Genomic DNA, 25,970 nt, shown 5'->3' on the forward strand with positions numbered 1-25,970 from the left:
TTGTATCGTGTATCAACTTTGTATTCTCTTGTATCGTGTATCAACTTTGTATTCTCTTGTATCGTGTATCAACTTTGTATTCTCTTGTATCAACTTTGTATTCTCTTGTATCAACTTTGTATTCTCTTGTATCAACTTTGTATTTTCTTGTATCGTGTATCAACTTTGCATTCTCTAGTATCGTGTATCAAATTTGTATTCTCTTGTATCAACTTTGTATTCTCTTGTATCTTGTATCAACTTTGTATTCTCATGTATCAACTTTGTATTCTCTTGTATCAACTTACTTTGTATTCTCTTGTATCGTGTATCAATTTTGTATTCTCTTGTATCGTGTATCAACTTTGTATTCTCTTGTATCGTGTATCAACTTTGTATTCTCTTGTATCGTGTATCAACTTTGTATTCTCTTGTATCGTGTATCAACTTTGTATTCTCTTGTATCGTGTATCAACTTTGTATTCTCTTGTATCGTGTATCAACTTTGTATTCTCTTGTATCGTGTAACAACTTTGTATTCTCTTGTATCGTGTATCAACTTTGTATTCTCTTGTATCGTGTAACAACTTTGTATTCTCTTGTATCGTGTATCAACTTTGTATTCTCTTGTATCGTGTATCAACTTTGTATTCTCTTGTATCAACTTACTTTGTATTCTCTTGTATCGTGTATCAACTTTGTATTCTCTTGTATCGTGTATCAACTTTGTATTCTCTTGTATCGTGTATCAACTTTGTATTCTCTTGTATCGTGTATCAACTTTGTATTCTCTTGTATCGTGTATCAACTTTGTATTCTCTTGTATCAACTTTCAATTTTGTATTCTCTTGTATCGTGTATCAACTTTGTATTCTCTTGTATCGTGTATCAACTTTGTATTCTCTTGTATCGTGTATCAACTTTGTATTCTCTTGTATCAACTTTGTATTCTCTTGTATCGTGTATCAACTTTGTATTCTCTTGTATCGTGTATCAACTTTGTATTCTCTTGTATCGTGTATCAACTTTGTATTCTCTTGTATCGTGTATCAACTTTGTATTCTCTTGTATCAACTTACTTTGTATTCTCTTGTATCGTGTATCAATTTTGTATTCTCTTGTATCGTGTATCAACTTTGTATTCTCTTGTATCGTGTATCAACTTTGTATTCTCTTGTATCGTGTATCAACTTTGTATTCTCTTGTATCGTGTATCAACTTTGTATTCTCTTGTATCAACTTACTTTGTATTCTCTTGTATCGTGTATCAATTTTGTATTCTCTTGTATCGTGTATCAACTTTGTATTCTCTTGTATCGTGTATCAACTTTGTATTCTCTTGTATCGTGTATCAACTTTGTATTCTCTAGTATCGTGTATCAACTTTGTATTCTCTTGTATCAACTTTGTATTCTCTTGTATCAACTTTGTATTCTCTTGTATCGTGTATCAACTTTGTATTCTCTTGTATCTTGTATCAACTTTGTATTCTCTTGTATCAACTTTGTATTCTCTTGTATCATGTATCAACTTTGTATTCTCTTGTATCAATTTTGTATTTTCTTGTATCATGTATCAACTTTGTATTCTCTTGTATCAATTTTGTATTTTCTTGTATCTTGTATCAACTTTGTATTCTCTTGTATCAACTTACTTAGTATTCTCTTGTATCGGGTATCAACTTTGTATTCTCTTGTATCAGGGTATAGAACAGTATTACGGACATCCAGCATGACAGTCTTTTGTGTATTGAATATTCGATCGGTGATAACTCCGAATCTACAAAAAAGAGGACAAAAGTGTAATACGGAAATATTTACCATTGAAATGTACCGGGGTTATATTACTATACATCCTGAAGGATAACTGGGAGAAATAGAATGGAGGAATGGAAATTACTATGTCCCAACCAATATCGTTTCAAAGGGCGTGTCATAATGATGCTAATTTCGGACAATGAATTTAGATAAATCTTCTGTTTCTATCGAAGTCATTTTCCCCTGTGGGATTAACAAGAGTATGGAGGGGAAATCCAACCGGAACTCTGTTTTCCTTGAGAATTAAGTAAATAATGATTCCATTAATGAAAAGATGAAATGTAAATTTCGGTATTGGGCGTCATAAGTTTGTCATATATTGACCTAACACGGCGTTGTATTCCAATTAATCCCAATAACAGTTTAAATAACTTGAGTGTTATTTGTCTGTTTGATCACGATTTAGTGAGGACGCTGTGTTCAAACGGTAGATATGATCGTTGACATTGGTTTGTCAGAGAGTAGATCAAACTGATAGCCACACAACTCGAAACACAACAACGATTTACTTTTCAATTATACTACTTACCAGAAAGGAATTCATAGAGTAGGGTCTCCTGGCATGCCTGACACTCTCTGACTCAGGGAAAAGGTAAAAATGCGGGGATTTGTTTGTAGTTAATGGAGCTATGAATACATTCTCTCATAAATCCTCAAAGTAGAATCTAAATGTTAGTACCAATGTGTTGTTACATTTTTAAAAAACACAAATGTACACCGCACAGAACTATATTTAGTTTGAACATATTTATCATTACCTATCATACGTTCTACTGAGGCAGATTCTGTACGACTATATGTTATAAAATGGATAATTACCATTTAATGAAATATGTCATTCGGATCAAGATTTATATATAACTGGTCAGCTCATTGAAAGAATATTGTGTCCGGATTAGGGCGATATATGATGTAATGCCGTTGTGTATAAGTTGTAGATATGATCAGTGAGATGACATTGCGTGGCGTGGTCATTGAGTGGTTCAGTTGTCTTGGACACTGTCTCCATCTCATGTATCCACAGACCCTGAACAGAGTGCCAGGGATTCTTCTGTTCATTGTAAGGACGATATGTCAGTAGAGGACAGACTCTCGGGAGCTTGTCTACATATCGCACTGTAACCACCGTGTCGTAATCTTCACATATAATAATGTACACGTGCAATTCATACAGTTGTATTAATAAACACAAACAATGTTTTGACATTGACGATCAAAGGTTAAATGTTTACAGCATCATACTGTTGTAAACCACGTCGGAAAACATGTAGATATGTTTACGTTTGGCATGAGATGTGACGTAATCGTCTCGAATCTCGATTGTATTCGTAAGTGTAATGTTGATATACTTGTAATTGTCTCCAGCTTGATGGCATCGTGTCTAGCACTCTGTGTGCCAAATGGGAGACCTTCCCAGCTAATACTTCTATCTAATCCAACACGACAGACCAGGAAGGTTTCCCATCCAAATACGTACTTAATATCCTTTATACTTAACGTTGTAAATGTGAAAAAAACGAAAGTTCATTTTAAAATCAAAACCAGTCTGCACACCGGAAATTGAAGTTCATAAGTCTGTAAACCTCAAGTGTAGAGAGAAGTTCACAGCAACAAGTGTAGGAGTGGGGGAGGGGGGGAGTTCACAGCAACAAATGTAGGGGGGAGTTCACAGCAACAAGTGTAGGGGAAGAGTTCACAGCAACAAGTGTAGGGGGAGAGTTCACAGCAACAAGTGTAGGGGAGAGTTTACCACAACAAGTGTAGGGGGAAGTTCACAGCAACAAGTGAGAGATGGTGAAGTGGACAAGCAAATATTTATTATTTCCAATAAGGATTAGTATGGGGATTCCAAATCTCGTTCAAACTGATACTCCGTCCCAACAGATTCCTTCGTTGGTGTTTTACGTGTTCTTGCATTAAATTGCTTAATAAAACTCGTCGTGGCAAACAAGCCAAGATATTTCACTTTATTGCACCTGAACAATCTAAACAAGTCTCGTCATTGCACGTGCAATATGTGACTGGAAAGTTCTTGTTCTAGACAGCCAATAAGATAACGTCTTGGTTAATTCGTCCAAACTACTTCCATTATATTCTCTCCAATTAACAAGATGGTTGGATTTGGTACACAGTACACGTTTCATGCATAAGGGGAGGGGGAGAATATATATATAATTTGTCTGCGGGCATGTTAGGTTCTAGATGTTGTCGGTCCTTCCACATGCCCTTCTAACCGACCGGAAGTGGTAAGTGGTAGGTATTTTTAGTATTTTGAAACATGTAGTACAGCATACTGATATTCTTTGGGGTTTTAATGCTCTCTTTATGTTTAATGGAGCAACATTCTGGACATCAGCCGAAACTTGACGAACCTCATTTTCTAAGGAGTAGTTTTGTTGAACGGTCTAGTTTTGTGTGTTTCTGTTGAACGTGACTTGAGGAACAATAGTAACTGCCACATCTATTCCGTCTCCGACATGTTGGTTCCGACATTCAGTTTGTTTACCTTTTTTGATATTTTGCCCCTTTTTTTCAGTTATCACATTTTCACAGGTCTCACATTGGATGTCAGTAAAGAGATTTAAAAACTTGTCGTAATATGTCGCCTTCCCTGCAGTACTTTATGTTTATCCCTGATGTATCGTCAAGTGGACTCGTGACATAATTCACTGCTTGCAATAGAGATGATATGGAATAACACCGTCCGGTTCTGTAGCGCGAGTTGTCGAGCCGTTCCTGCATAATCCCTCTTTAGTGTTTCCAAGCAGCGCTTCCAAGTATGAACGTGATAGATGATGTAATTGTGGGATAAAATATTCATGCCGTGTGTTTTGATGTATTTGATGGAAAATCATAATTTTGAGGTCGTGAGGCGCTCGCTTAAAGAGAAGAATTTTTTTCATATTTAAATGGAAAAAAAACAATGATAATGATCATGCATGTGACAATGGAAATCGAAAATGCTTTCGTTTGAAATCTTTGATTTAAAATTCGACAAGTAAATAAAGGGGCAGACAGTTTAGAGAAACCTATCTCAGCATCGTTAATGACATTTGAAAAATGTTCCTCGTGACATGAAATAGATTACAATTTGTCTTGAGAACTGATCGACAAATACCATTGATTTCTACTCGATAGTTGAATGGCACATAATATTGGTTTCAGGATAAAATGTGAAAGTCTGCTGTTTAGAGATTAGGATGTCAATTTATATAAATTGCAAGCACTTGTCGGTCGACATAGCCCATGGTCTCGTCAATGAAATTGAGGGTGATACATTGCACTATGTAGATTTCACCGACTAAGTCGGCGTTCTAAGGTTATATTTACCGAGACATCTGCCGCAGAATACGACACTAAAACGACATCAATAATTCACAGTAGGGCGTACATGTACTGGGCAATAACTATCTACATCCATGCACTCAAGGCGCTCGTGTGTATATCTTAATGTATGAAAAGCACGTGTACACACGTGTAAACATATACACCTCTCTATTGTACACATATTACATATCCCGTCGCTCTTAGAAAATCAGCGTTCCATTTCAATGAATTGGACGATAACATACATAATCACTTAATAATTTAGAACTTTGTCTATACAAGGCGACTATGTGTGTGTATATATGACTATTCAAGTATCTTGCCTTGCAATTATCGTCAGCTTCTTCCGTGGGATCGATAATCGATAATAATTTCTGCTATTCCATCCCACCGGAGCGTTTAGCACGCGGCAGCTGTCCAACTCTAATCTAGATAGGGACATAATCGTTTAACATTTTGTCGCCAGGGGTTGTTATATCCGATTTTTTCTCTAGATATCATTTCAAATTATGTCGGTATAGATTTTCTGTCAACGTTTCTATGTCTAGAGAACATTATACCGACATCTGTTATGTCATTATTCCCAGGATATTATTTACAAATTTTAGAACAGATTATTTTCTACTGTTATAAAAAATCATCACTTTTTTCAAACATCATATCTGTCTCCATGGAGGATTTCTTTTTGTCGACATCTTGTTATGACACTTAATATTGATCGGTTTTTCTCTTGTCATTTGTTAAGTTTTTTCGCCAAGGATTTTTTTTTTCAAAATGTTGTTGTCTTTCAGTCTTTTAGCGACCGCATTCTTCTTTTAACCCGGCATGTGGAAACGGCATCCCGGCAACTCTCTACTGACCTGCAGTCACGATCGTATGATAAATTCCATTCATTTCAGATTCTGTATGTGTCTTTGAATACGAAAACGATTAATATGTAAGCCATTTTATCATTTTTGAAAATATCTTGTACAGTGAAACACAATTCATCATTGACTGAAATCAATTTGAATATACAACAGGAATCTATTATGAAAACAATAATAGTAAGACCAACCTTCGCCAATTGTCTGTTAAACATTTAAACAAATATTTAAATGTTTCAGTGTCAATTAAATTGACAACGGAATCGAAGTAAGGCCAACCTTTGTTAATTTGCTGTTTTGTTGGTAGATAATGGATTCATTTATATTCGCGATAACGGCTGTATTTAGCGAACAGAGGTTGTCACCATAGATTCTACAACATAAAACGTGATTTCGATCGACCCGTGAAACAACGCGCGAGATAGCGACATTATATATAAGGGAAAGATCAGTAGACATTCTTCGTCTGTGTGTTCCTATACAGACACCAACGGAAGTGGGGAAACGTTTAACGTTGTAGTCACAGTTTATAATGATGCTTCGATCATGTCCGTGTCTTGTTTCGCAACTTTTTGCGATTTTTTGATAAGCTACTTCCGGCGAACGCATCTCAATGGTTCTATCACATTTAACATGGCCGCTATCACTTAATGGGTTTTCGATCACCGATTCGGTTTCAGTAGTCGTGTTACATGGCGTTGATAGGAACAGATTTGTCATCATACAGGTCAAAAATGCTCAACAGAATAAAACCAGGAATATCGATAAAATCCTAAAATCATACACACATAGAGATAAAAACATTGATAAAATTGGAATTTTTGAAGCAGCGTCTTCAGTCACTTTCAGTAAATATTAGGTTTGATTTTTGACGAATTACTCACAAGGTTGAGAAAGCTTCATGGAATTGTGCGTGACTATTGATAAGATACATCGAAGTTCGGTTAGCTTGATTCACATAAATGTCACAGTTTTATCCTTATACGGCAAACAAAGATTAGGCAATCAGTACTCTGATTAATTGTGTGCGAAATATTGACGGCCCTAAAAAATACCTCAATGATAGGAAATATTTATTATGAAAATCCGGACCTTAATGAAATCCTCAGCAGCTTAATTGAAATGTTAACAAAATAAGAAAAGGGAAAGTCTATAACGTTTTTAGTTGGTCATAATATTTAGATAGATAAAGAAAAGTCAGAGTGGTTAGCCTTGAGATAATTCATGAAAAAATTAGATAGGATTTGTTAAGCATGTTTCGTTAATTGATAAATCTTCCGACCGTGTAATTACGGTAGCCGAGCGAGATGTTCGATCGGTTGTTATCAGAAAGACATTTGGTCATGTACAAATAACTCCCCAGTGTGCAAACACAGATTTGTATGGATAGTCTGTTATCATTAGGTTTTGATGAAGTCGCCTCTTCACCGATATAACCTGTCCACAGCGAAATCATACAAAGACAAAAAATGATTTGACTCCCGCAGCAGAGAAAATTCTCATCCCAATATACAGTCGATATATTGTCAGAGAGAACGAAGTTTGCTGGTTTATACGATAAAGGTGACCTATATTCGGATGTGGTGAGCCTGTATGCTATTTTGATCGATTTTGTTTTTGTAAGTATATGACAGAGTTATTTACACAGTTCCTGTCAATCGAATACTAATCACTATTTAGCCTTTCGAACACGTTTTTGATTTTAGCCGATTTGTAAGTGTGACGTATGACGTAATTACAGATTCTTTTATCAACTTATTACGCAAGCAAATTGTATGTAACGGAGTGGCATTGTATCGAGGTGTTACTATATATAACTTTGATGCGAGGCCTCGAAGGAAAGTCTTAATCATACGATAGGTTTTTTTGAACTCTTGACTAAAACTTGCATTCTGATTTACGGGATCAAGTAGAAACAGGATTCGTCTGTTTTATTACGAGATTCGTTACATTGTCCCCATATGATACTTAAATCGCACGATTCATGACTCCACACAAAAATTGAATTTCATCTTGAATGGCATTAACGGCAATTGGGAAATCAGCACTGTTTCTTAAGGCTATGACGTCCGTTCAGAACGGAAATTGAGGACATATTTTCTGATAGAAGCAGTTTCATGAGCAATACAACTTGATAGAAAGGACAGAACTATTATAGTTACTTCACGGGCTGGAAAATCGATATTTTACACATATGACACTCTTGACTGTATTTAAGTTTGCAAATTTTCGTTGGAGCGATTGAATTGCTTTTAAATGTCGCCATTTTTTTTTAGATTATACGGTACGCATAATATTGTTTATCTTGTAACGCCAAACTTTCGTAAAAAAACTCGTATAATTTATGTATCGAGCAGAGCTTGATCACACTTCGGGTAGATATTTCGGATAAAAGAATTTTCCTTCGGTGTTCTTCTCTCTGCTTTATGGCCTAAAGTCTACGTCATGTCGTATCGGAAAATATTTCTACATCATGTCTTCGAATTCTTTAAGATATGTTTGAATTACGTTTCTCAAACGTGTACTTTTAAGTCGACAAGTTCGAGGATTCTGAACATTATTAAAATAAGGCCAACACATTGTCGTTTTTAACACAAATGCAGTAAATCTAAAACCTATTTACGAAATACTTAGTTTTATCGCTTTGCAATTTCTCCTCCTAGCCTTCATTCACACGCGAATTTTACATAACAATAAAAATAAAACGACATCCATATCCTATTTATAAAGACAAGCAATTGGATAAAACCCATTTGTTATATTTCCGGCCGAGGAGAAACACTTCCAGATGTGTTTGTCAGTCGAAAGTTTATGAGTTACATATTTTGTATCTGTAATAGGATTGGAAGTCGTTATTCTCGAGCTTAAAAAGCCCATTTTGGACAGTTTTATTCGTCTGTCGTCGACTCACAATAAAAAGTAAATTTCTTATATTGGACTGCAGGCCCATTGGGGACAGTGGCAAAGATTTCTTGAGTCCAATTCTGTCGCGGAGATATTTTAATTTGTCATTTGGGGTTTCAGCATTTCTACACACAGCCATCCGGCACTTTTCTTTATCGGAAATACTTTTTTTTAGTTAAAATAAGACAATTCAGAAATGTTATAACGTCGTGGCTGTGAGTTTTATGACATTATAGAATATTATATTGATTTGAGAAATACAAATTTGTTAGGGGAACAAGTTCGGAATTATACAACCGATATTTTTATGCATTTAGATAAAAAAAATCTTTTGAATGAATATTTTTAGATCTTTATGAAAAGTGTCGCAGAGATAATATCATTTGAGATGGACACTGTTTAAAATTCAACTGTAAAGGTAGGTCTGAAATGTTGGAATATAAAAGTCGTGATTTTCTAAGCACGAGGTCCCTACAGCCCTCTATAAAACATGCCCACAGCCTTGGAAGAGAATATGAAATACTATTTTTTTTCTCAGCACAAGGGCCCTGTAGCCCTATATCTAAAACATGCCCACAGCCTTGGAAGAGAATATGAAATAATGTTTGGTTTTCTCCTGACAATAATATTAGGTAGCTCTAGTTTTTTAAGCAACAAATTTAAGATACTCCCTTCTTACTTGTTTAAGGAATTATCTATTTGAACCATTAACGTGTCTGATTTTTTATAAAAACGATACTAATCAAAAACTTTCAAATTTATCTGAAAATATTTGTTAACGAATCGTTAAAACTGGTCAAAAATAAAGAATTTCAAGGTCATAATTGTTTTCTTGATAATTAAACTTTTGACAAACAGACAGGTAGACGCAACTCCGCGACCATCTATTTATCAAAATGTCAAGATGCAAAATTTTAAAGATTTTTAAAGAATGTATTCTGTCCATATTGAAGGCGTTGCCCGTCTTCTATGTAGATATATATGTACAATTTACCAATGTACGTGGAGGTTCTCTATCTGGACCTGTTCCGTACGGATGTGTTTTACCTGTCACTGACAGGTTACTGCTAATGAGTTTCTGACATTGTCACGGATACTTGAACCTTTTACTCAATAAAACGATGATTTCATTTTGATTTTCGAATGATAACGTAAGATCCGTCTTGGTAATTGCGTTCACGTTCGTGATCAGAGAGATTGAACTCACGCATGCGTGACAGTCATCTACCCGTATACTCGGTTTCCTTTAATTAAGAAAAAATCTTATTTGTGAGTCAAGATACCACCACTTCACTTATATGTTTACGTGGCATCAAAATCACCCAGGCGTAGAAACGTCAAAAACCTAATAGTTGTGTATTAAGAAAGCAATTTTATGTATAAAATATGTTAAAAAAGTCTAGCTTTATCTGAAATGATCGATGTTTGGTTTTTCTCACACAAAATAATTATACACAGATACCAATAGAGTATCGACCTTATTTATAAACACTTTAGATAGAAGAATATGTCTCGACCCGCAGAATTATAAAACTGAAATTTGAAATATTCACCACGATAATACACAGTTATAGATATCTCTAGCCGTACAGTCCTTAACTTTGCCGTGGCCTGTAAAAACACCGAATTACAAAAATACAAGAGTTGGTAAAACGAACTTTTGTATTTTAAATATGTGTTTTTTTGAAATCGTGTAAGGAAGCTTTATTTTACTTAGGACAATTAGATTTACACGTGTAAAGGAAAAGAAAAATTAAAGTTAGACGCAAGTCTCAATTCGCTCTTAATTCCGAGATCATGTTAGCGTTTTGATGAAATTTAAGAGAACTACTCTCTGTTAGATTAGCGGGAGATCTTTAGTTACCAATAGACATTGTTAGGGAGTCTGTGTTTATTGTTGCCTGTAGGAAGAATATAGTCGTTTTATGTGGTGTTGTAACACCTTTTGTCACTGAGACTATTTAAATGTAAACCCCTTTGTCACTAACAGTTACCGATATTGTAAGAGACGTTGTCGAGCCTCGGTATGAAAACGAGGCGTACTTTTTTGTAGGCAAAATATATTAGATTCTTCTAAATTTTTTAGATTAATTAATTCCCCTAAAACAACGAGAACAAATTGAGCGTGTAGTCAATTAATGATTCGTTTGGGTCCTACAGGAACCGGATATGACGTTGTAGTCTGGCGTCAGTCGTTTGTAAGGATGACAAGTGAGAGAGTGCCAGACCTGTTGTCCATGAACTTTAAAAGAAATGTTAATCTGGATGAATGATGGGAACTGCAAATAGAACTGTCATTAAGTAAAACTGGAAATAAACCCAGGGAATAATTACAAAACAGAGGCTTCATTGAATGTAAATAACGACCATCGGCGGTAAAACTAGCAACGGTTTCCGTGTGATCTGCCCACTGTTGTTTTTGTTCTAACTTATAAATAATAACCCCTTTTCTGAATGAATTTTTAAAATTAAATATGTGTATGAAAAAGCGCATGAAATACAAATTTGTCTATTATACATAATACCGCCGAATTTACAAAACACATTGTTTGTGTAAGTCTGGGCAAGGGCTGTTGACCTTCCTTGCTTAGACGCTCTTCAATTTAAAAAAGGATATTTAGTAGGCAGAGAAAAATTCAAGATCACAAATTAACAAGCACGTGACAATCACTGAAAGAAGATAATAATAGATTTTCATGAAATAAAAAATTGTATACTGTCTTCTGTGTCCCTCTTTTGGGGTTTTAGATATAGAGAATTCAAGATGACGCCCTGCCTTAGGAAAGCATTCAAATGGAAAGAAAAAAAAGCTTATCAGTAGCATCACCACTTGTTGTGTTTGAATTGGGATGTGAAACAGCTTCTCATAACAGAACAACGATTGCCTTATAAAAAAATCCAAAATCACACTCACATCACAAAGAATGTTACTTCTATTGAATTTCAAACGGTTTAAACCTTCAAGTTATTGTGATGGACATCGGAACGAACCCATACAATTGTCAACTTTTAACGATCATGTCCCGTCTATTTAAACAAATTGTCAGCTCGGGTTTCAATCGAAAAGGGTCGATTGTTAGGGAGAGGCATTGTATGGGAAAGAACTGATCGTAAGGGAACGGCATTGTTAGGGGTCAGGCTCTGACCCCGTGTAGGTTGACTATGTAAGGATAGGGAACCCACATTTCTCGACTGTGTTGCACCTGTATAATGAACAGGTGAACAGCATCTTCCCTTTCTCACCTGCGTGTACCTGCCGGCTCCTTACTGGCGAGTCTTACCTTTATCAAACGTGAGGACAAACAGTTACATAATGCTTGAATCCTTTCTATTATAAAATTCTAGACATTCTTGCCCCGTTCCCTGTTCAAGCTACTGAAGGGAGCTTTTTTCCAGTAATCTTTATAAACGCCCCTAATGCATCTGATATATGTGATGGTATTGCCGTGACAAGGTTTTGGAGTAAAATATCTTTTTATTTGTACAAACGTTTATTGGAGATAGTCAGTTGCGTTTTGAAGCTGTTGGAGTCAACACCCTCAATAAAACCATTTTCGTTCTTTGGTGTACATTTAAACTTATGTAAAATGTTTTTAGATAAATTTCACATGGAATTCTTTTGGATGGAAAATATGAAACTGAAAAATAGTATATAGACTTAAATACAGCAGTTAAATGATATTTATGTGTGTAGATTATTTATCATGCTAAATATTTTACTATAAATCTCCATGGATCAATTACAGTAATTTTCAAATTTCACGTCTCTTTCAAATTTCAATACATAATCATTGAATGTGTCACTAAGCAACAATACCGCTACCTTTTGGATATATAGTTTCCCGACATGCAACCGATCTAGTTTCCGGGCCGTTAATAATGGTGGCTTTGTTCCTCAGTGTAAGGATGTAAGTACACTCCATCACCTTTGTTGATAGGCCGGTATCCATGACAATGATTTAAGAGTGTGTGTTTGATACAATAAAAGTTATCTGACCTTACCTGTCCTTGGGTAGACAGGTACACAAACTGATCGCCCCTCCTTGGTATCAGGTGAAATGCTAATACTGGGCTACCCGTTATTTTTTGTACGAAGAGACCGTTATTAAAGTCGTACTAGCTCCTCGCCATCAGCAGGGCATTGAATGGCTTTATGTAAACGGATAGCTTCTTTGTTCTTTTATTAGGTATTTCCTGGAGCAGCTGTAGACTTATCACATTACGAGAATGTCTCCATTTTTAAGTTGATTGTTGTAGGTTTTTCGTTTGTCCTTTTACCCCTGAGTCAATATTTGAATAAATCACAAAATGAAATCGGAAAATATACAGTGGAGGTCTGATTTATAGAAACGAATTTTGTGAATCACTTCCCTCCAATTTTAAGTGAACACGTGTTTTCAAAATATAATGGTACTGACAAAGAGAGGCTAGGTGTGATAGAATGAATCTCGTTGCAGTAGTTATCTAACTGAACACCATGCGGGAAACCGTCGCATACTATTTGAGCGATCCTTAACAACACAGACTGACGTTAGCGTTTAGTCAAACACAATACAGACTGGACCTCTTCGGGTTATTGATATTGAAAATAACTGAAAAAGTTATTTACAAGTCATTATCCAGGGTAGTTTGTTTTTAATACAAAACAATTTACTGTTGAAAAGGTTTCATACTGATCTTTGCTTTCATTGACATCCTCAGAATATATTGTCACATTGCTGATGAGTTAGGTTTCAGTACAAGGATATAGGGGTTCGAGATAATATCACAAAGGAGATTCGAGATAATATCTCAAGGGGGTTCGAGATAATATCACAAAGGAGTTCGAGATAAAATCACAAAGGGGTTCGAGATAATGTCAAAAAGGTGTTCGAGATAATATCACAAAGGGGTTCGAGATAATATCACAAAGGGGTTCGAGATAATGTCACAAAGGAGTTCGAGATAATATCACAAAGGGGTTCGAGATAATGTCACAAAGGAGTTCGAGATAATATCACAAAGGGGTTCGAGATAATGTCAAAAAGGGGTTCGAGATAATGTCACAAAGGGGTTCGAGATAATATCAAAAAGGGGTTCGAGATAATATTACACGGGATTATGATGGATGATACAACCAACATAATGAAGTTCGAGAAAATATTACTAATATTTTATAATGCTTGACATGTAATCTATCATTTTAAGTCATCATATATATACAGTAAGTAAAACTGATTTCGTCTTGACGTGAAAAGAAATAATAGCAATATGTAACAGAAATGATTAAAGACTAGTGAATATAGGACATTCTGTAGCGTTGTATACATCACCAATAGCTTTGTCAGTAGAGTATCAAACATTTCAACCACAGATTAATTCTCTGGTTGTGCCACTGGGCAAGATTCCTATTTCTTTGACAACATGCGGTGGACCTCTTTCTTGTTTTCCATTAAAACAGCCACCAGCTTCTACCACGATGCCATGCCCTGACATTACCTTGGCCTTTTACGGGGTGATTACCATGGAAACAGGCCATCGAAAGGGATCAATATTGTTGTGGAAATAAATTTGGTCACATTTAAAAAATATATCGCACCTCCATTCTGTTGAAAATAATCTCAACGGATTTTGGATTTGATTTTTTTTGTGTCATCAGGCTAATGACGCATAATTAACGTAACATTTAAAGTGACACTCCCTCCCTGCTCCGCGTGATTAGCTACCGATACCTTCCGTTTCCACGGAAATTAATTGCACAAACCTTTCCGAAGAATTGGAGCTTCTGGAATATCAGCTAGCCCTCATTTAGTTCGGAGCTACGAAGTTCTTCCCAAATTTATCATGTTTCATCATTTAATGTCTTTCATTACGAGAGTTTTACGACTGATGCGGAGTTGCAAATCTGGTTACGAATTCATTTCACTCTGTTAGTGGTTATGACCAGGAACGAAAAAAAATATGTTCACAAGACTTCAAGTTTCTGAAACTGGAGAAAACAACACGACATCGTCTTGATGTTTATCGGGTTACTAATTTCTGAATACCAAACAAACGGTTGATTGATTTCGAATTTGAATATTACGGAAAAGAAAAAATATCTCGTCTATTGTTACTTATGGAAACAGAAAGCACGACTTTGCTTTCCGGGTATCGCCTGTCCATGCAAAACAATTATTTGTGAGGGTCCTCTAAGGGAATTCATACTTTCTCTTTTCTGAAATTGTGAAGGAAAAAACTAAAACAAAGCAGTGAAACATGGAAGGATTCATTTCCCTTATGATCTGATCATGTTTCTGATAAAATAACTTAGAGATATTAACTTAGTTATAGAACAAAAATACAAGACTGTCCGCTTTTCTCGCTTCTGATATACCACTGTCCAGTAAAGTTTTTACAGTGGTAAATAAAAATGATTCAAAGGTTGAGAAAAAGAAAACAAAATTGCGCGCAAAATGGAACTTTTTAAAACTTCAACATATAACACTGGGACTTAAATTCTTAGCACATAACACTGGGACTTAAATCCTTAACACATAACACTGGGACTTAAATCCTTAACACACAACACTGGGACTTAAATTCTTAGCACATAACACTCAGACTGAAGTCCTGAACACATAGCACTGGGACTTAAATCCTCAACACATAACACTTGGACTTAAATCCTTAACACATAGCACTGGGACTTAAATCCTTAACACATAGCACTGGGACTTAAATTCTTAACACATAACACTGGGACTTAAATCCTCAACACACAACACTGGGACTTAAATCCTCAACACATAACACTGGGACTTAAATCCATAACACATAGCACTGGGACTTAAATCCATAACACACAACACTGGGACTTAAATCCTCAACACACAACACTGGGACTTAAATCCTTAACACACAACACTGGGACTTAAATCCTCAACACACAACACTGGGACTTAAATCCTCAACACACAACACTGGGACTTAAATCCTTAACACACAACACTGGGACTTAAATCCTTAACACATAACACTCAGACTGAAGTCCTGAACACATAACACTGGGACTTAAATCCTTAACACATAGCACTGGGACTTAAATCCTTAACACACAACACTGGGACTTAAATCCTTAACACATAACACTGGGACTTAAATCCTTAACACATAGCACTGGGACTTAAATCCTTAACACATAACACTGGGACTTAAATCCTTAACACACAACACTGGGACTTAAATCCTTAACACACAACACTGGGACTTAAATCCTCAACACACAACACTGGGACTTAAATCCTCAACACACAACACTGGGACTTAAATCCATAACACATAACACTGGGACTTAAATCCTTAACACACAACACTGGGACTTAAATCCTTAACACACAACACTGGGACTTAAATCCTTAACACACAACACTGGGACTTAAATCCATAACACACAACACTGGGACTGAAATCCTCAACACACAACACTGGGACTTAAATCCATAACACATAACACTGGGACTTAAATTCTTAGCACATAACACTGGGACTTAAATCCTCAACACACAACACTGGGACTTAAATCCTCAACACATAACACTGGGACTTAAATCCTCAACACATAACACTGGGACTTAAATCCATAACACATAACACTGGGACTTAAATCCATAACACACAACACTGGGACTTAAATTCTTAGCACATAACACTGGGACTTAAATCCTCAACACACAACACTGGGACTTAAATCCTCAACACATAACACTCAGACTGAAGTCCTGAACACATAACACTGGGACTGAAGTCCTGAACACATAACAGTGGGACTTAAATCTTCCTACTTTTTTGGTCGGTGTAGTACTTTCAAAAAGATATAGAAACTAGCCACTTCTCTTTACGGTTCAGAATCACGATATCGTCGACCAATTTTATTGGGAAGGAGAGAAGTCAAACACAGATAGCATTTTATAGATTTTAATGGATGCTGATATCATTATGTATTAGATTTAGTTTAACATGTATCAATCTCTCACACTGAGATCATGGTATAAAAAAACATGATGTCATTACTTTATTTAACATCTGGACAAATAAATGTTGGCACACGACATGTGTTAGTTGTAATCTTTTCAGCTTGTTTGGTGAGCCAGTATTGATATTAATAAGGGTTGGCTGCAAATAATAGATTCCACTTCCGTTGTAATATTCTGATAAAATGGTAACGAGTTATCTACGGCAAAACACGACGAGAGTCGAAAATGCTACAGAACAGAGAGAGTTTATTCAAATACTTTTTATTCCATACATTCAGCTTGTGGCACAACAATGTCGTTGCTATGGTTATATCATCAACAAAGTTCATTGTAAACAGTGTCCTCGAACGATGAAGGCTGTATTAAATGATGCCGGTCACACAATATTATAGAAAATTACATGAAATGTTGGCGGTATGGTAAATAGTAGCTGTGGACATTTTAACGATTGCTATTTGTCCTTGCCAAAGAGGAACATAATAACAGAGCTGGTAAAATCAATACATGATTATAAAGGTATGGTCTCCCATCAATTTACACCTTCAACAAAGGTATGGTATACACATCAGTTCACACCTTCAGCACCGATAGGTTGGATAAACATGAAAACCGTTATTTATGCAGCTTCATTAGCTTAACGAGTCGTTGATTTGATAGGTAAAGTTTCTGGATACTATTTTCTCCTATTTTTAGGTTTAACGTAAACGATGCTCCAAGCTTTTTTTTTGAGTGGTTAGCATACATTAGCCTGCTTTAAGTGAACACTGCGTTATCCATGACAATCAATGCTACCATTAAACGGATTAGTGTTTATACATTTCCGTCACTGTATCAGTTTAGATCTGAAGATCGGTCTTTGTACTGTGGATAATCCCCAATCCCGGGGGACGGTATCAACTGTCTCTTATTCATGCCCAGCTTCCTAAACGTAGAGCGAAATCAGATGTATAGAAACGGTACGATCCGTTTTAGAATGGAAATGATAGTCTCGCATTTATATCGCATGCTATTCAGCTGTTAAAGTGATCGACTTGCGTGTTAAGCACGTAATCATGTTCAGTCGATCTCTCGAGCGCTTCTTTCTCTTAGAAGCCGGAAGCTGCCTTCAAAGAGCGTACCGGAAGTGCTCTATATGACACCCATTAACAGTGTAGTTGTTTCTATAGTTTGAATGTGTCGATATTAGACAAAAAGGCTGGGACGTCGTATACACTGTGTATTACTGTAGATCTAGTATATATATGGACATGATCAAAAATAGTAAACGTTTTGTAAATTATTGCGTTGTAAACATGACATCTTTGTTGCAAAATGTTAAAAAAAAAACATTTTTACCAATAATATGAAATAGCTTCATTTTGAAAAAAACGGTATTTACACTAATAGAAATTACAATGCGGGTATGATCATTAATGGGAGTACAAGTACGAGCATAGGAACATTTTATATAAGTTCTTTCTCTAATCTTTGGCATGGAGCAAGTATATAGGTATTATTTAGAGCCCGAGATTAACATGAGGGTGTCGTTTACATTTCTTCCGATGCCATTAGTTGCCATGGGAACCATTCCAGTAAAGAATTCTCGATTAAAGACAATTCACTTTTCTTGTCTCAGGATGAGAAAAAGCCACTTGAGACATCAACATCGATTTTTTTTCGTTTTCATTTACCTTTACGCTTGTGTTGTGACTAAAGCATTGCTTGGTGACCTTTGAGCAATTCACTCAGTCATCGATAAGCTATACATTTTTATCCGTTTCGTGTTTTTCATCGTCTTTTATCGGACAAGAAAATATATGCAATGAGTTCTGTTTCTGATGTTAAATTTCACGTTATATCCAACGAGTTGATATGAGGTTTTTTGCAGTGAGAGTGAAGCACTCTTATTATATTGTAACCTGTTGTCATCGCTATGTAAGAGAACGTCGATGGACCGTTCAGTCTGAAATCAAATATCTTTTTTTTTTGTTTTTGTTTTGTTTTTGTGTTTGAGGGTGGGGGTGGGGGGATTTACATCAATACTGAGGTAAAATTCACGAGGTTTTTATGTGAATAAATGATTAAAGCAAGATATACACGTTTTCTCTTTAGTATGAACTGTCATTGTAAGTCATTATCTTATTTACATTAAATAGCATGCGGCGGACCTCCTTATGTTGTTTAGTAAGGTAGCTACATTTTACTTTAAAACGTCCCTCCTCAGTTTTGTCTTGGCTGTTTCATGGGAGATAAACCTAACAAACATCCACCACGAATATTTTTTATTTAAATAAGATATATTTAATCATACCTCTTTTTTGCTTTTTGAGGAGGCATTTTCTCCAACAGATCTCTAAACATGGCCTTAACATGATCTATATATGATCTTTACATGATCTAAACACGACCTTAACATGACCTTAACATGATCTATATATGATCTTTACATGATCTAAACAAGACCTTAACATGACCTTAACATGACCTTAACATGATCTATATATGATCTTTACATGACCTTAACATGACCTTAACATGACCTTAACATGATCTATATATGATCTTTACATGATCTAAACATGACCTTAACATGACCTTAACATGATCTATATATGATCTTTACATGATCTAAACAAGACCTTAACATGACCTTAACATGATCTATATATGATCTTTACACGATCTAAACACGACCTTAACATGACCTTAACATGACCTTAACATGATCTATATATGATCTTTACATGATCTAAACACGACCTTAACATGACCTTAACATGATCTATGTATGATCTTTACATGATCTAAACAAGACCTTAACATGATCTATATATGATCTTTACATGATCTAAACACGACCTTAACATGACCTATATATGATCTATATATGATCTTTACATGATCTAAACACGACCTTAACATGACCTTAACGTGATCTATATATGATCTTTACATGATCTAAACATGACCTTAACATGACCTTAACATGATCTATATATGATCTTTACATGATCTAAACATGACCTTAACATGATCTATATATGATATTTACATGATCTAAACAAGACCTTAACATGGCCTTAACATGACCTTAACGTGATCTATATATGATATTTACATGATCTAAACAAGACCTTAACATGACCTTAACATGATCTATATATGATCTTTACATGATCTAAACATGACCTTAACATGATCTATATATGATATTTACATGACCTTAACATGACCTTAACATGATCTATATATGATCTTTACATGACCTTAACGTGATCTATATATGATATTTACATGATCTAAGCAAGACCTTAACTTGGCCTTAACGTGATCTATATATGATCTTTACATGATCTATATATGATCTTTACATGACCTTAACATGATATATATATGATCTTTACATGATCTATATATGATCTTTACATGACCTTAACATGATCTATATATGATCTTTACACGATCTAAACACGACCTTAACATGACCTTAACATGACCTTAACATGATCTATATATGATCTATATATGATTGTGGTTATGGTTATGATTCAATGTTGTAATCTCATTCCATCACATAATACCGAATCTGTAAATACAACATACATTAAACAATATGTAATTTATACATTTATACATTACGCTTATGTCATTATAAATATTTTCATGGTTATCTCCCTTTAGGAAAATCGGGTTGTATTAACCGCCATCACACGAGGTCACCAGGATAAAAGGGTGATGGCTGGCCTCCTGTTATCTCTGGTTTTCTCTGGTGTAGTTTTCGATCAGAATTTGGTGTTTTGTTACGTGATTAACTATATTGTTCATCTTATTATCGTTACAGAGCCGCAGTACGCTCTCCGAGTTTGGGGTCAAGTGATCGTGACCTTTGCCGTATTTTTCTGCATCATTGGATTCACCTGTGTCACGTTGAGCTGTCGTCTGCCACGACACAAAAGACGCTTCAACCTTGGATCCGCAATTGCGTTTGTGTCTTCAGGTAATTATATGTAAATGTATCCGACTTTGGAATTATAATTAGAAATTAGAATTTCAAATAGAAAGTTAAGATAAATCTCCAGACACCGTGACACTTTATCAAAGTTTTTTTCGTCTTTTATCTTTTATCTTTGAAAAAATTAGTAAATTCGCATATTTATTAAGGTTTTGGATAAATTAGTAAAAGTATGTGAATGTGCTCGCTTCATTTGGATCGGAGATTGCTATTTTGAGAGGTGCTATTCACCCTGTGTATTTGTGAAATCTTTGAGATTGCAAGTGGAAGATAATGCTGGTGAATTTTTTAGTCCGTAAGGTCAATTCATACGAAATATACGCATGTCATTGACGTTAAGTTACGAAATTCATTGAAATATGGGACCAGATCCTTATCTAGATTTTAACTTTTTTTTGTTATGGTCACTTAGAATTTTCTTCAGTCGCCTCCTAAGTTTAAAGTTTAGATCCTTAGTTTCACTGACGAGTCCTAGAAGGACGAAACAGCTGTATAATGTAACATCTCTGACGAGTCCTTGAAGGACGAAACAGCTGCATGATGTAACATCTCTGACGAGTCCTTGAAGGACGAAACAGCTGTATGATGTAACATCTCTGACGAGTCCTAGAAAGTCGAAACAGCTGTATGATGTAGCATCACTGACGAATCCTTGAAGGACGAAACATCTGTATGATGTAACATCTCTGACGAGTCCTTGAAGGACGAACAGCTGTATGATGTAACATCTCTGACGAGTCCTAGGAGAACGAAACAGCTGTATGATGTAACATCTCTGACGGGTCCTAGAAGAACGAAACAGCTGTATAATGTAACATCTCTGACGAGTCCTTGAAGGACGAAACAGCTGTATGATGTGATATCTCTGACGAGTCCTTGAAGGACGAAACAGCTGTATGATGTAGCATCACTGACGAGTCCTAGAAGGACGAAACAGCTGTATGACGTACAAGATACAAGATATTTTATTTTCTGTCGTATACAATGAATTATGTAACATCAGCTCAGAGGAGCTATTATGACGACTTTTGCCTTTCTGTCCCAAGTCATAAGACACTTACCATGTTATCTATGTATCATGCAACAATAATTGAAAATCCGACTATTGATTTGTTCTTCAATCCAAGTTTACCTGACATTGACGTTACGCTGAACTTTGCCTGATGACGGACGCCAGAATAATTGCTCCGCGCGGAAATATAGTTCCAAACTTCATCGGATGTAACTGCGATTTTGTTAATTTTCATCAATTAACTTGTTCATTACAACATGTAAAATCGCCTACTTCAACAACTTTTTATGTTTTTAAACGTAATATTTAAGTAATTTCAGTGAGTAATTCTGTCGAATTACCGTGCGTGCTAAAATATAGCCGTCTCTGCCAAATACATCAAAATATAATTGGCAGGTGTATTTCAACAATGGCGGCGCCAGTTGCAGGATAAAAAGTTTTATAGGGTGAATACATTTGGAATGGGGTTTTAAACTATGTTGAAAATAAGGATAAGGTCTTGTTCGATATACTAGTACGTAGCTTCTTTGATAGATATAACATTGTAAATGCGATGTTATACGTAGCCGATTTACCTCGTCGGAGGTTTGTGGGATCGGTACAGTTCAGGAGCGCGACGATACTGCATCATTATTAACGGCAGATAGTGTTATATCATAGACAACAAAATGAGCAACGGCAGGCGACGTTAGAATTTTGTTTGAAACTTTCTCAAAGATTTCTGCCGTGACGCAGCCGGAGCGAGCAGCGGGACTTCGTATGACTTCGTTAACTGTCGGCATAGCATCAGCAGCGCCTTGTAATGGGTCAACCATACCGGAAACTATGTGATACCGTAGTCCTGCCGATATGTACCGTTTTGGAGGATACCACACCGCGTGCATCGCTAAAATCCAGGTGTAGGAAAAGTGATTTTCAGTAGCACATTGACTTTCACATCGGCAGGACGGCGATATCACAACGAGAACATAAGTGCAACATCGGCAGTTTTTTTTTTGCGTAATCACGACGAAACTCCGCCGATTTTCTCGCCGTTGTGTTCCGATTTAGTCCAACCGAGATACATCGCTAGTGTAACAGGCTTTAAAAGTTTCGAATGCTCTCTATAAGTACATTTTGTTACATTTATTAGTCTTTCAGAATAGACTGTCAATTAAATAATTGAATTGGTCAGCGCCTTCCTGGAAGTAAAGATGAAGTTATCATTTTCTGCAGACAGTTAAGTGTCATTTCCTTTACTCGCACAGTTGACGACGTCATTCAATTTCTATTCCTCGATGTTACAGACAGATTTTCTATTTGGAAATGCGAATATTTCCACCAGATGATAACTTTGTAAACATATGTGCGAGTTCACCACCGTACACACCTGATTCGTTTCTCCAATCGTGTAAACTTGGTTAATCCTGGTGACAAGTAAAAAGGTTTTTGATTGCATCCCGCAATAAACCGTCCGGACTAATTGAGACTGAATACGGAAATGGGATAAAAGGACATTGCCAACATCTCGTTAGATTGGTTATTGTCGGAAAAGCCTTTCATCTACCGGTGTTGTCGCGTAGGTATTCGGTGCGAACATTTCTGGTCTTTTTACGACGTTAATAGACACCATATGACGTCTCCGCTGTGAAAAGTAGTCCACAGGATGTAACACTGCTGTTTTGCAGCAGAGATTCGGCACTGTAAGCTGCAAACTCTGGTATTAAACTATAATTAGAGAAAATCTGAAACTCCGATTTTAATTTCCTGTTGAAACGACGATCGATAAATATTTGTCGCAGCTTAATTGTGTGTGTCTAATGGCCGCCTTACCACCATCTCGTGCCAGCTCTTGAAGGGAAACTACGTCAAATGCGAAGACTGTCCTCAGATAGCTTTCAATTATCGGCTTTCTACAGAACATGGCAGGCGCTTTCCGCCATTTTATGACTCTCCATTTGCCAAAATGTCATATAACTTTTAAAGTCTTTTGTATATGGCGACACTTAGTAAAATTTCTCGTGGTATAGAACTGTATAACAGGAGTCTAATTGTGTATCAACCTATTTTTGGTAGAAGTTTGAAAACTGTTAAAGGGCTGTTAGTTTATTTCTCTCCTTCGAGTGAAGGAATGTGTGGTCGACATGATAAATGTAATACATTATTTTCAACGATTAAAGTTGAAATCGTGAATCATGGTCTTTTTCAGTGAGGTTTTGTTTTGAGCTAGCACTGTTTTCGAATATTTTTTACATTCCGTATTCCCTCCAATCTACTCACTATCGTGCTGTTATTATTCAGTCGAATGCAGAAAGTCATTCTGAAAAATGTAATAAAAGATGTTCATTTTCCTGCATAATAACAAATAAAAAGAAAAAACAAAAACAAAAAAAAAAAAAAACAATGAATAAATAAACAGAAAATGAAACTACAAATGTGTCGAAGTCATCTTAATCCGTTGTAGAATTATATATTATTAAGTTTCAGTCTTTGAATTTGATAGGGGCCCTCTTAGACTTTTAGTCACTAAAATTAGCTCACCAGGTGTGCGAGGGATCATTTCTGTGAAATTAACATAATATCATAGAGTGGGATTTCATGCCAAGGCATCCAGGTTATTACATTCAGTGTGATAGCACTATAAAAGTTTCTTTACCAGACCCTGCCCCCACCCACATCCCGCCAATGAATTGATAACAATTTTAACGTAATATGACCAGAGACACTGAGTTAGATATACAAACTTTTTATAGTTTGTGCTGTTTTTAGGTGGACTGTACAAATGACTTGTTTCTGCTAGGAAATGCTGACTCAGCGGCTCTTCATATGAAATCACGGTTTTTTTTCTTGTGATTTTTGTGTTATGGTATGGAAATTTTCGATAGCTAATGTTTTAAAAGGCACCAAAGTTGACAGCTTTATACTGATTGAATGTCGTAACGCCGAGGTGTTTGGAAAAAATAGTACTGAGTGTTTTCCACGGTAAGACACGAAGCAAAACGTACGGATTGATTATCAACTCTGAATACAGAGATAAAAAATATCAGTTTTTGTTAATTGAATTTTTATGACTGTGTTTTTATATCCAGTTATCATTAAATTTCTGGAATGGTCACCACCTAAACGAGAATGAGAAGAGAGAGAACGAGAGCTTTTTGTCACACAAATTATATTTGGAAAAATCCTAGAAGGAAAATGCAGGTTCTCCGTCAGAAAGGCATCTTTCTAATTAACGTTTGAAAATTAAAACAGATGATGGCACACAGACTCGCTCCATATTGGGTTGCATAACAAACGTGGACCCATTAGCAAAATTCCTAGTGTTTAATGGGATCTGCAACCGAGGAGTTTTCCTTTTTTCTATCTAAAAATCGATTTGAAGACTCGCAACAGAAATGTCGTGCTTGTTCACTACAAGACAAGTAGAAGCAACAAGGGATATTAGCCAGTTTCTTGGCTTGACAATCAGTAATCAAAAAGAAAAAATATTAGGTTTTCAGGAAATTAAAAACCGGCAGAGTTTGTGACAAAATACCGACTCTACAAAATATCAAGATTGAGTCGCCATCTAATATATAAGGTCAAAAAAACATATGTTCAGTAATAACTGTTACCAGATTGTATTTTGTTTCCATGGTAACAGCTTTGTATTTTGATAAAAAGAAATATCAAAAAGCTACTCAAATATGTGCTCTTTTGCTAACAAAACGAATCAAAACGAGATTTTCACATCAAAACTCAGACAGCAGAAAATCTGACCCGTCACAAAGATGGAGATGAGGATATTATTTCAACAGGTAATGTGATCAGACAACATGAATGTGATTAGACAACATGTAATGGGAAGGTTTTGTTTATGTGTTTGGTTTTAATCTGAAAACGAAGAAAAATAATCCGTGCATCACATGGTAATTATATTTACAATGCAACTGACACTATTAAAGGAACCCATTGTCATTTCTTTCACGAACGGACAGCAGGGCACTACTGATAGAGTTTGTCATGAGCCTTTGATCATAGTAGAATTGTAAAGTGGGGGCAATCGATATACAACCCAGAAAATCACCATCCGCGAGTATGACGTCATATTTTAAGGACTTT

General features: G+C 35.8%; 1 protein-coding gene across 1 annotated transcript in view; it reads left to right on the plus strand.

The window, feature by feature from the left end:
• The window catches only part of LOC132557523 (uncharacterized), a 49,060-nt gene that overhangs the window by 15,584 nt on the left and 7,506 nt on the right, over window positions 1–25,970 (plus strand). The window contains exon 3 of the mRNA XM_060222021.1: window positions 20,708–20,863. Coding sequence (XP_060078004.1) covers window positions 20,708–20,863 — 156 coding nt within the window. The remainder of the gene's footprint in view (window positions 1–20,707; window positions 20,864–25,970) is intronic.

Source organism: Ylistrum balloti, unplaced genomic scaffold (genome assembly GCF_031769215.1).
Source record: "Ylistrum balloti isolate Yb309-2 unplaced genomic scaffold, AGI_CSIRO_Ybal_v1 Utg369656, whole genome shotgun sequence".
Taxonomy (NCBI): Eukaryota; Metazoa; Mollusca; class Bivalvia; order Pectinida; family Pectinidae; genus Ylistrum; species Ylistrum balloti.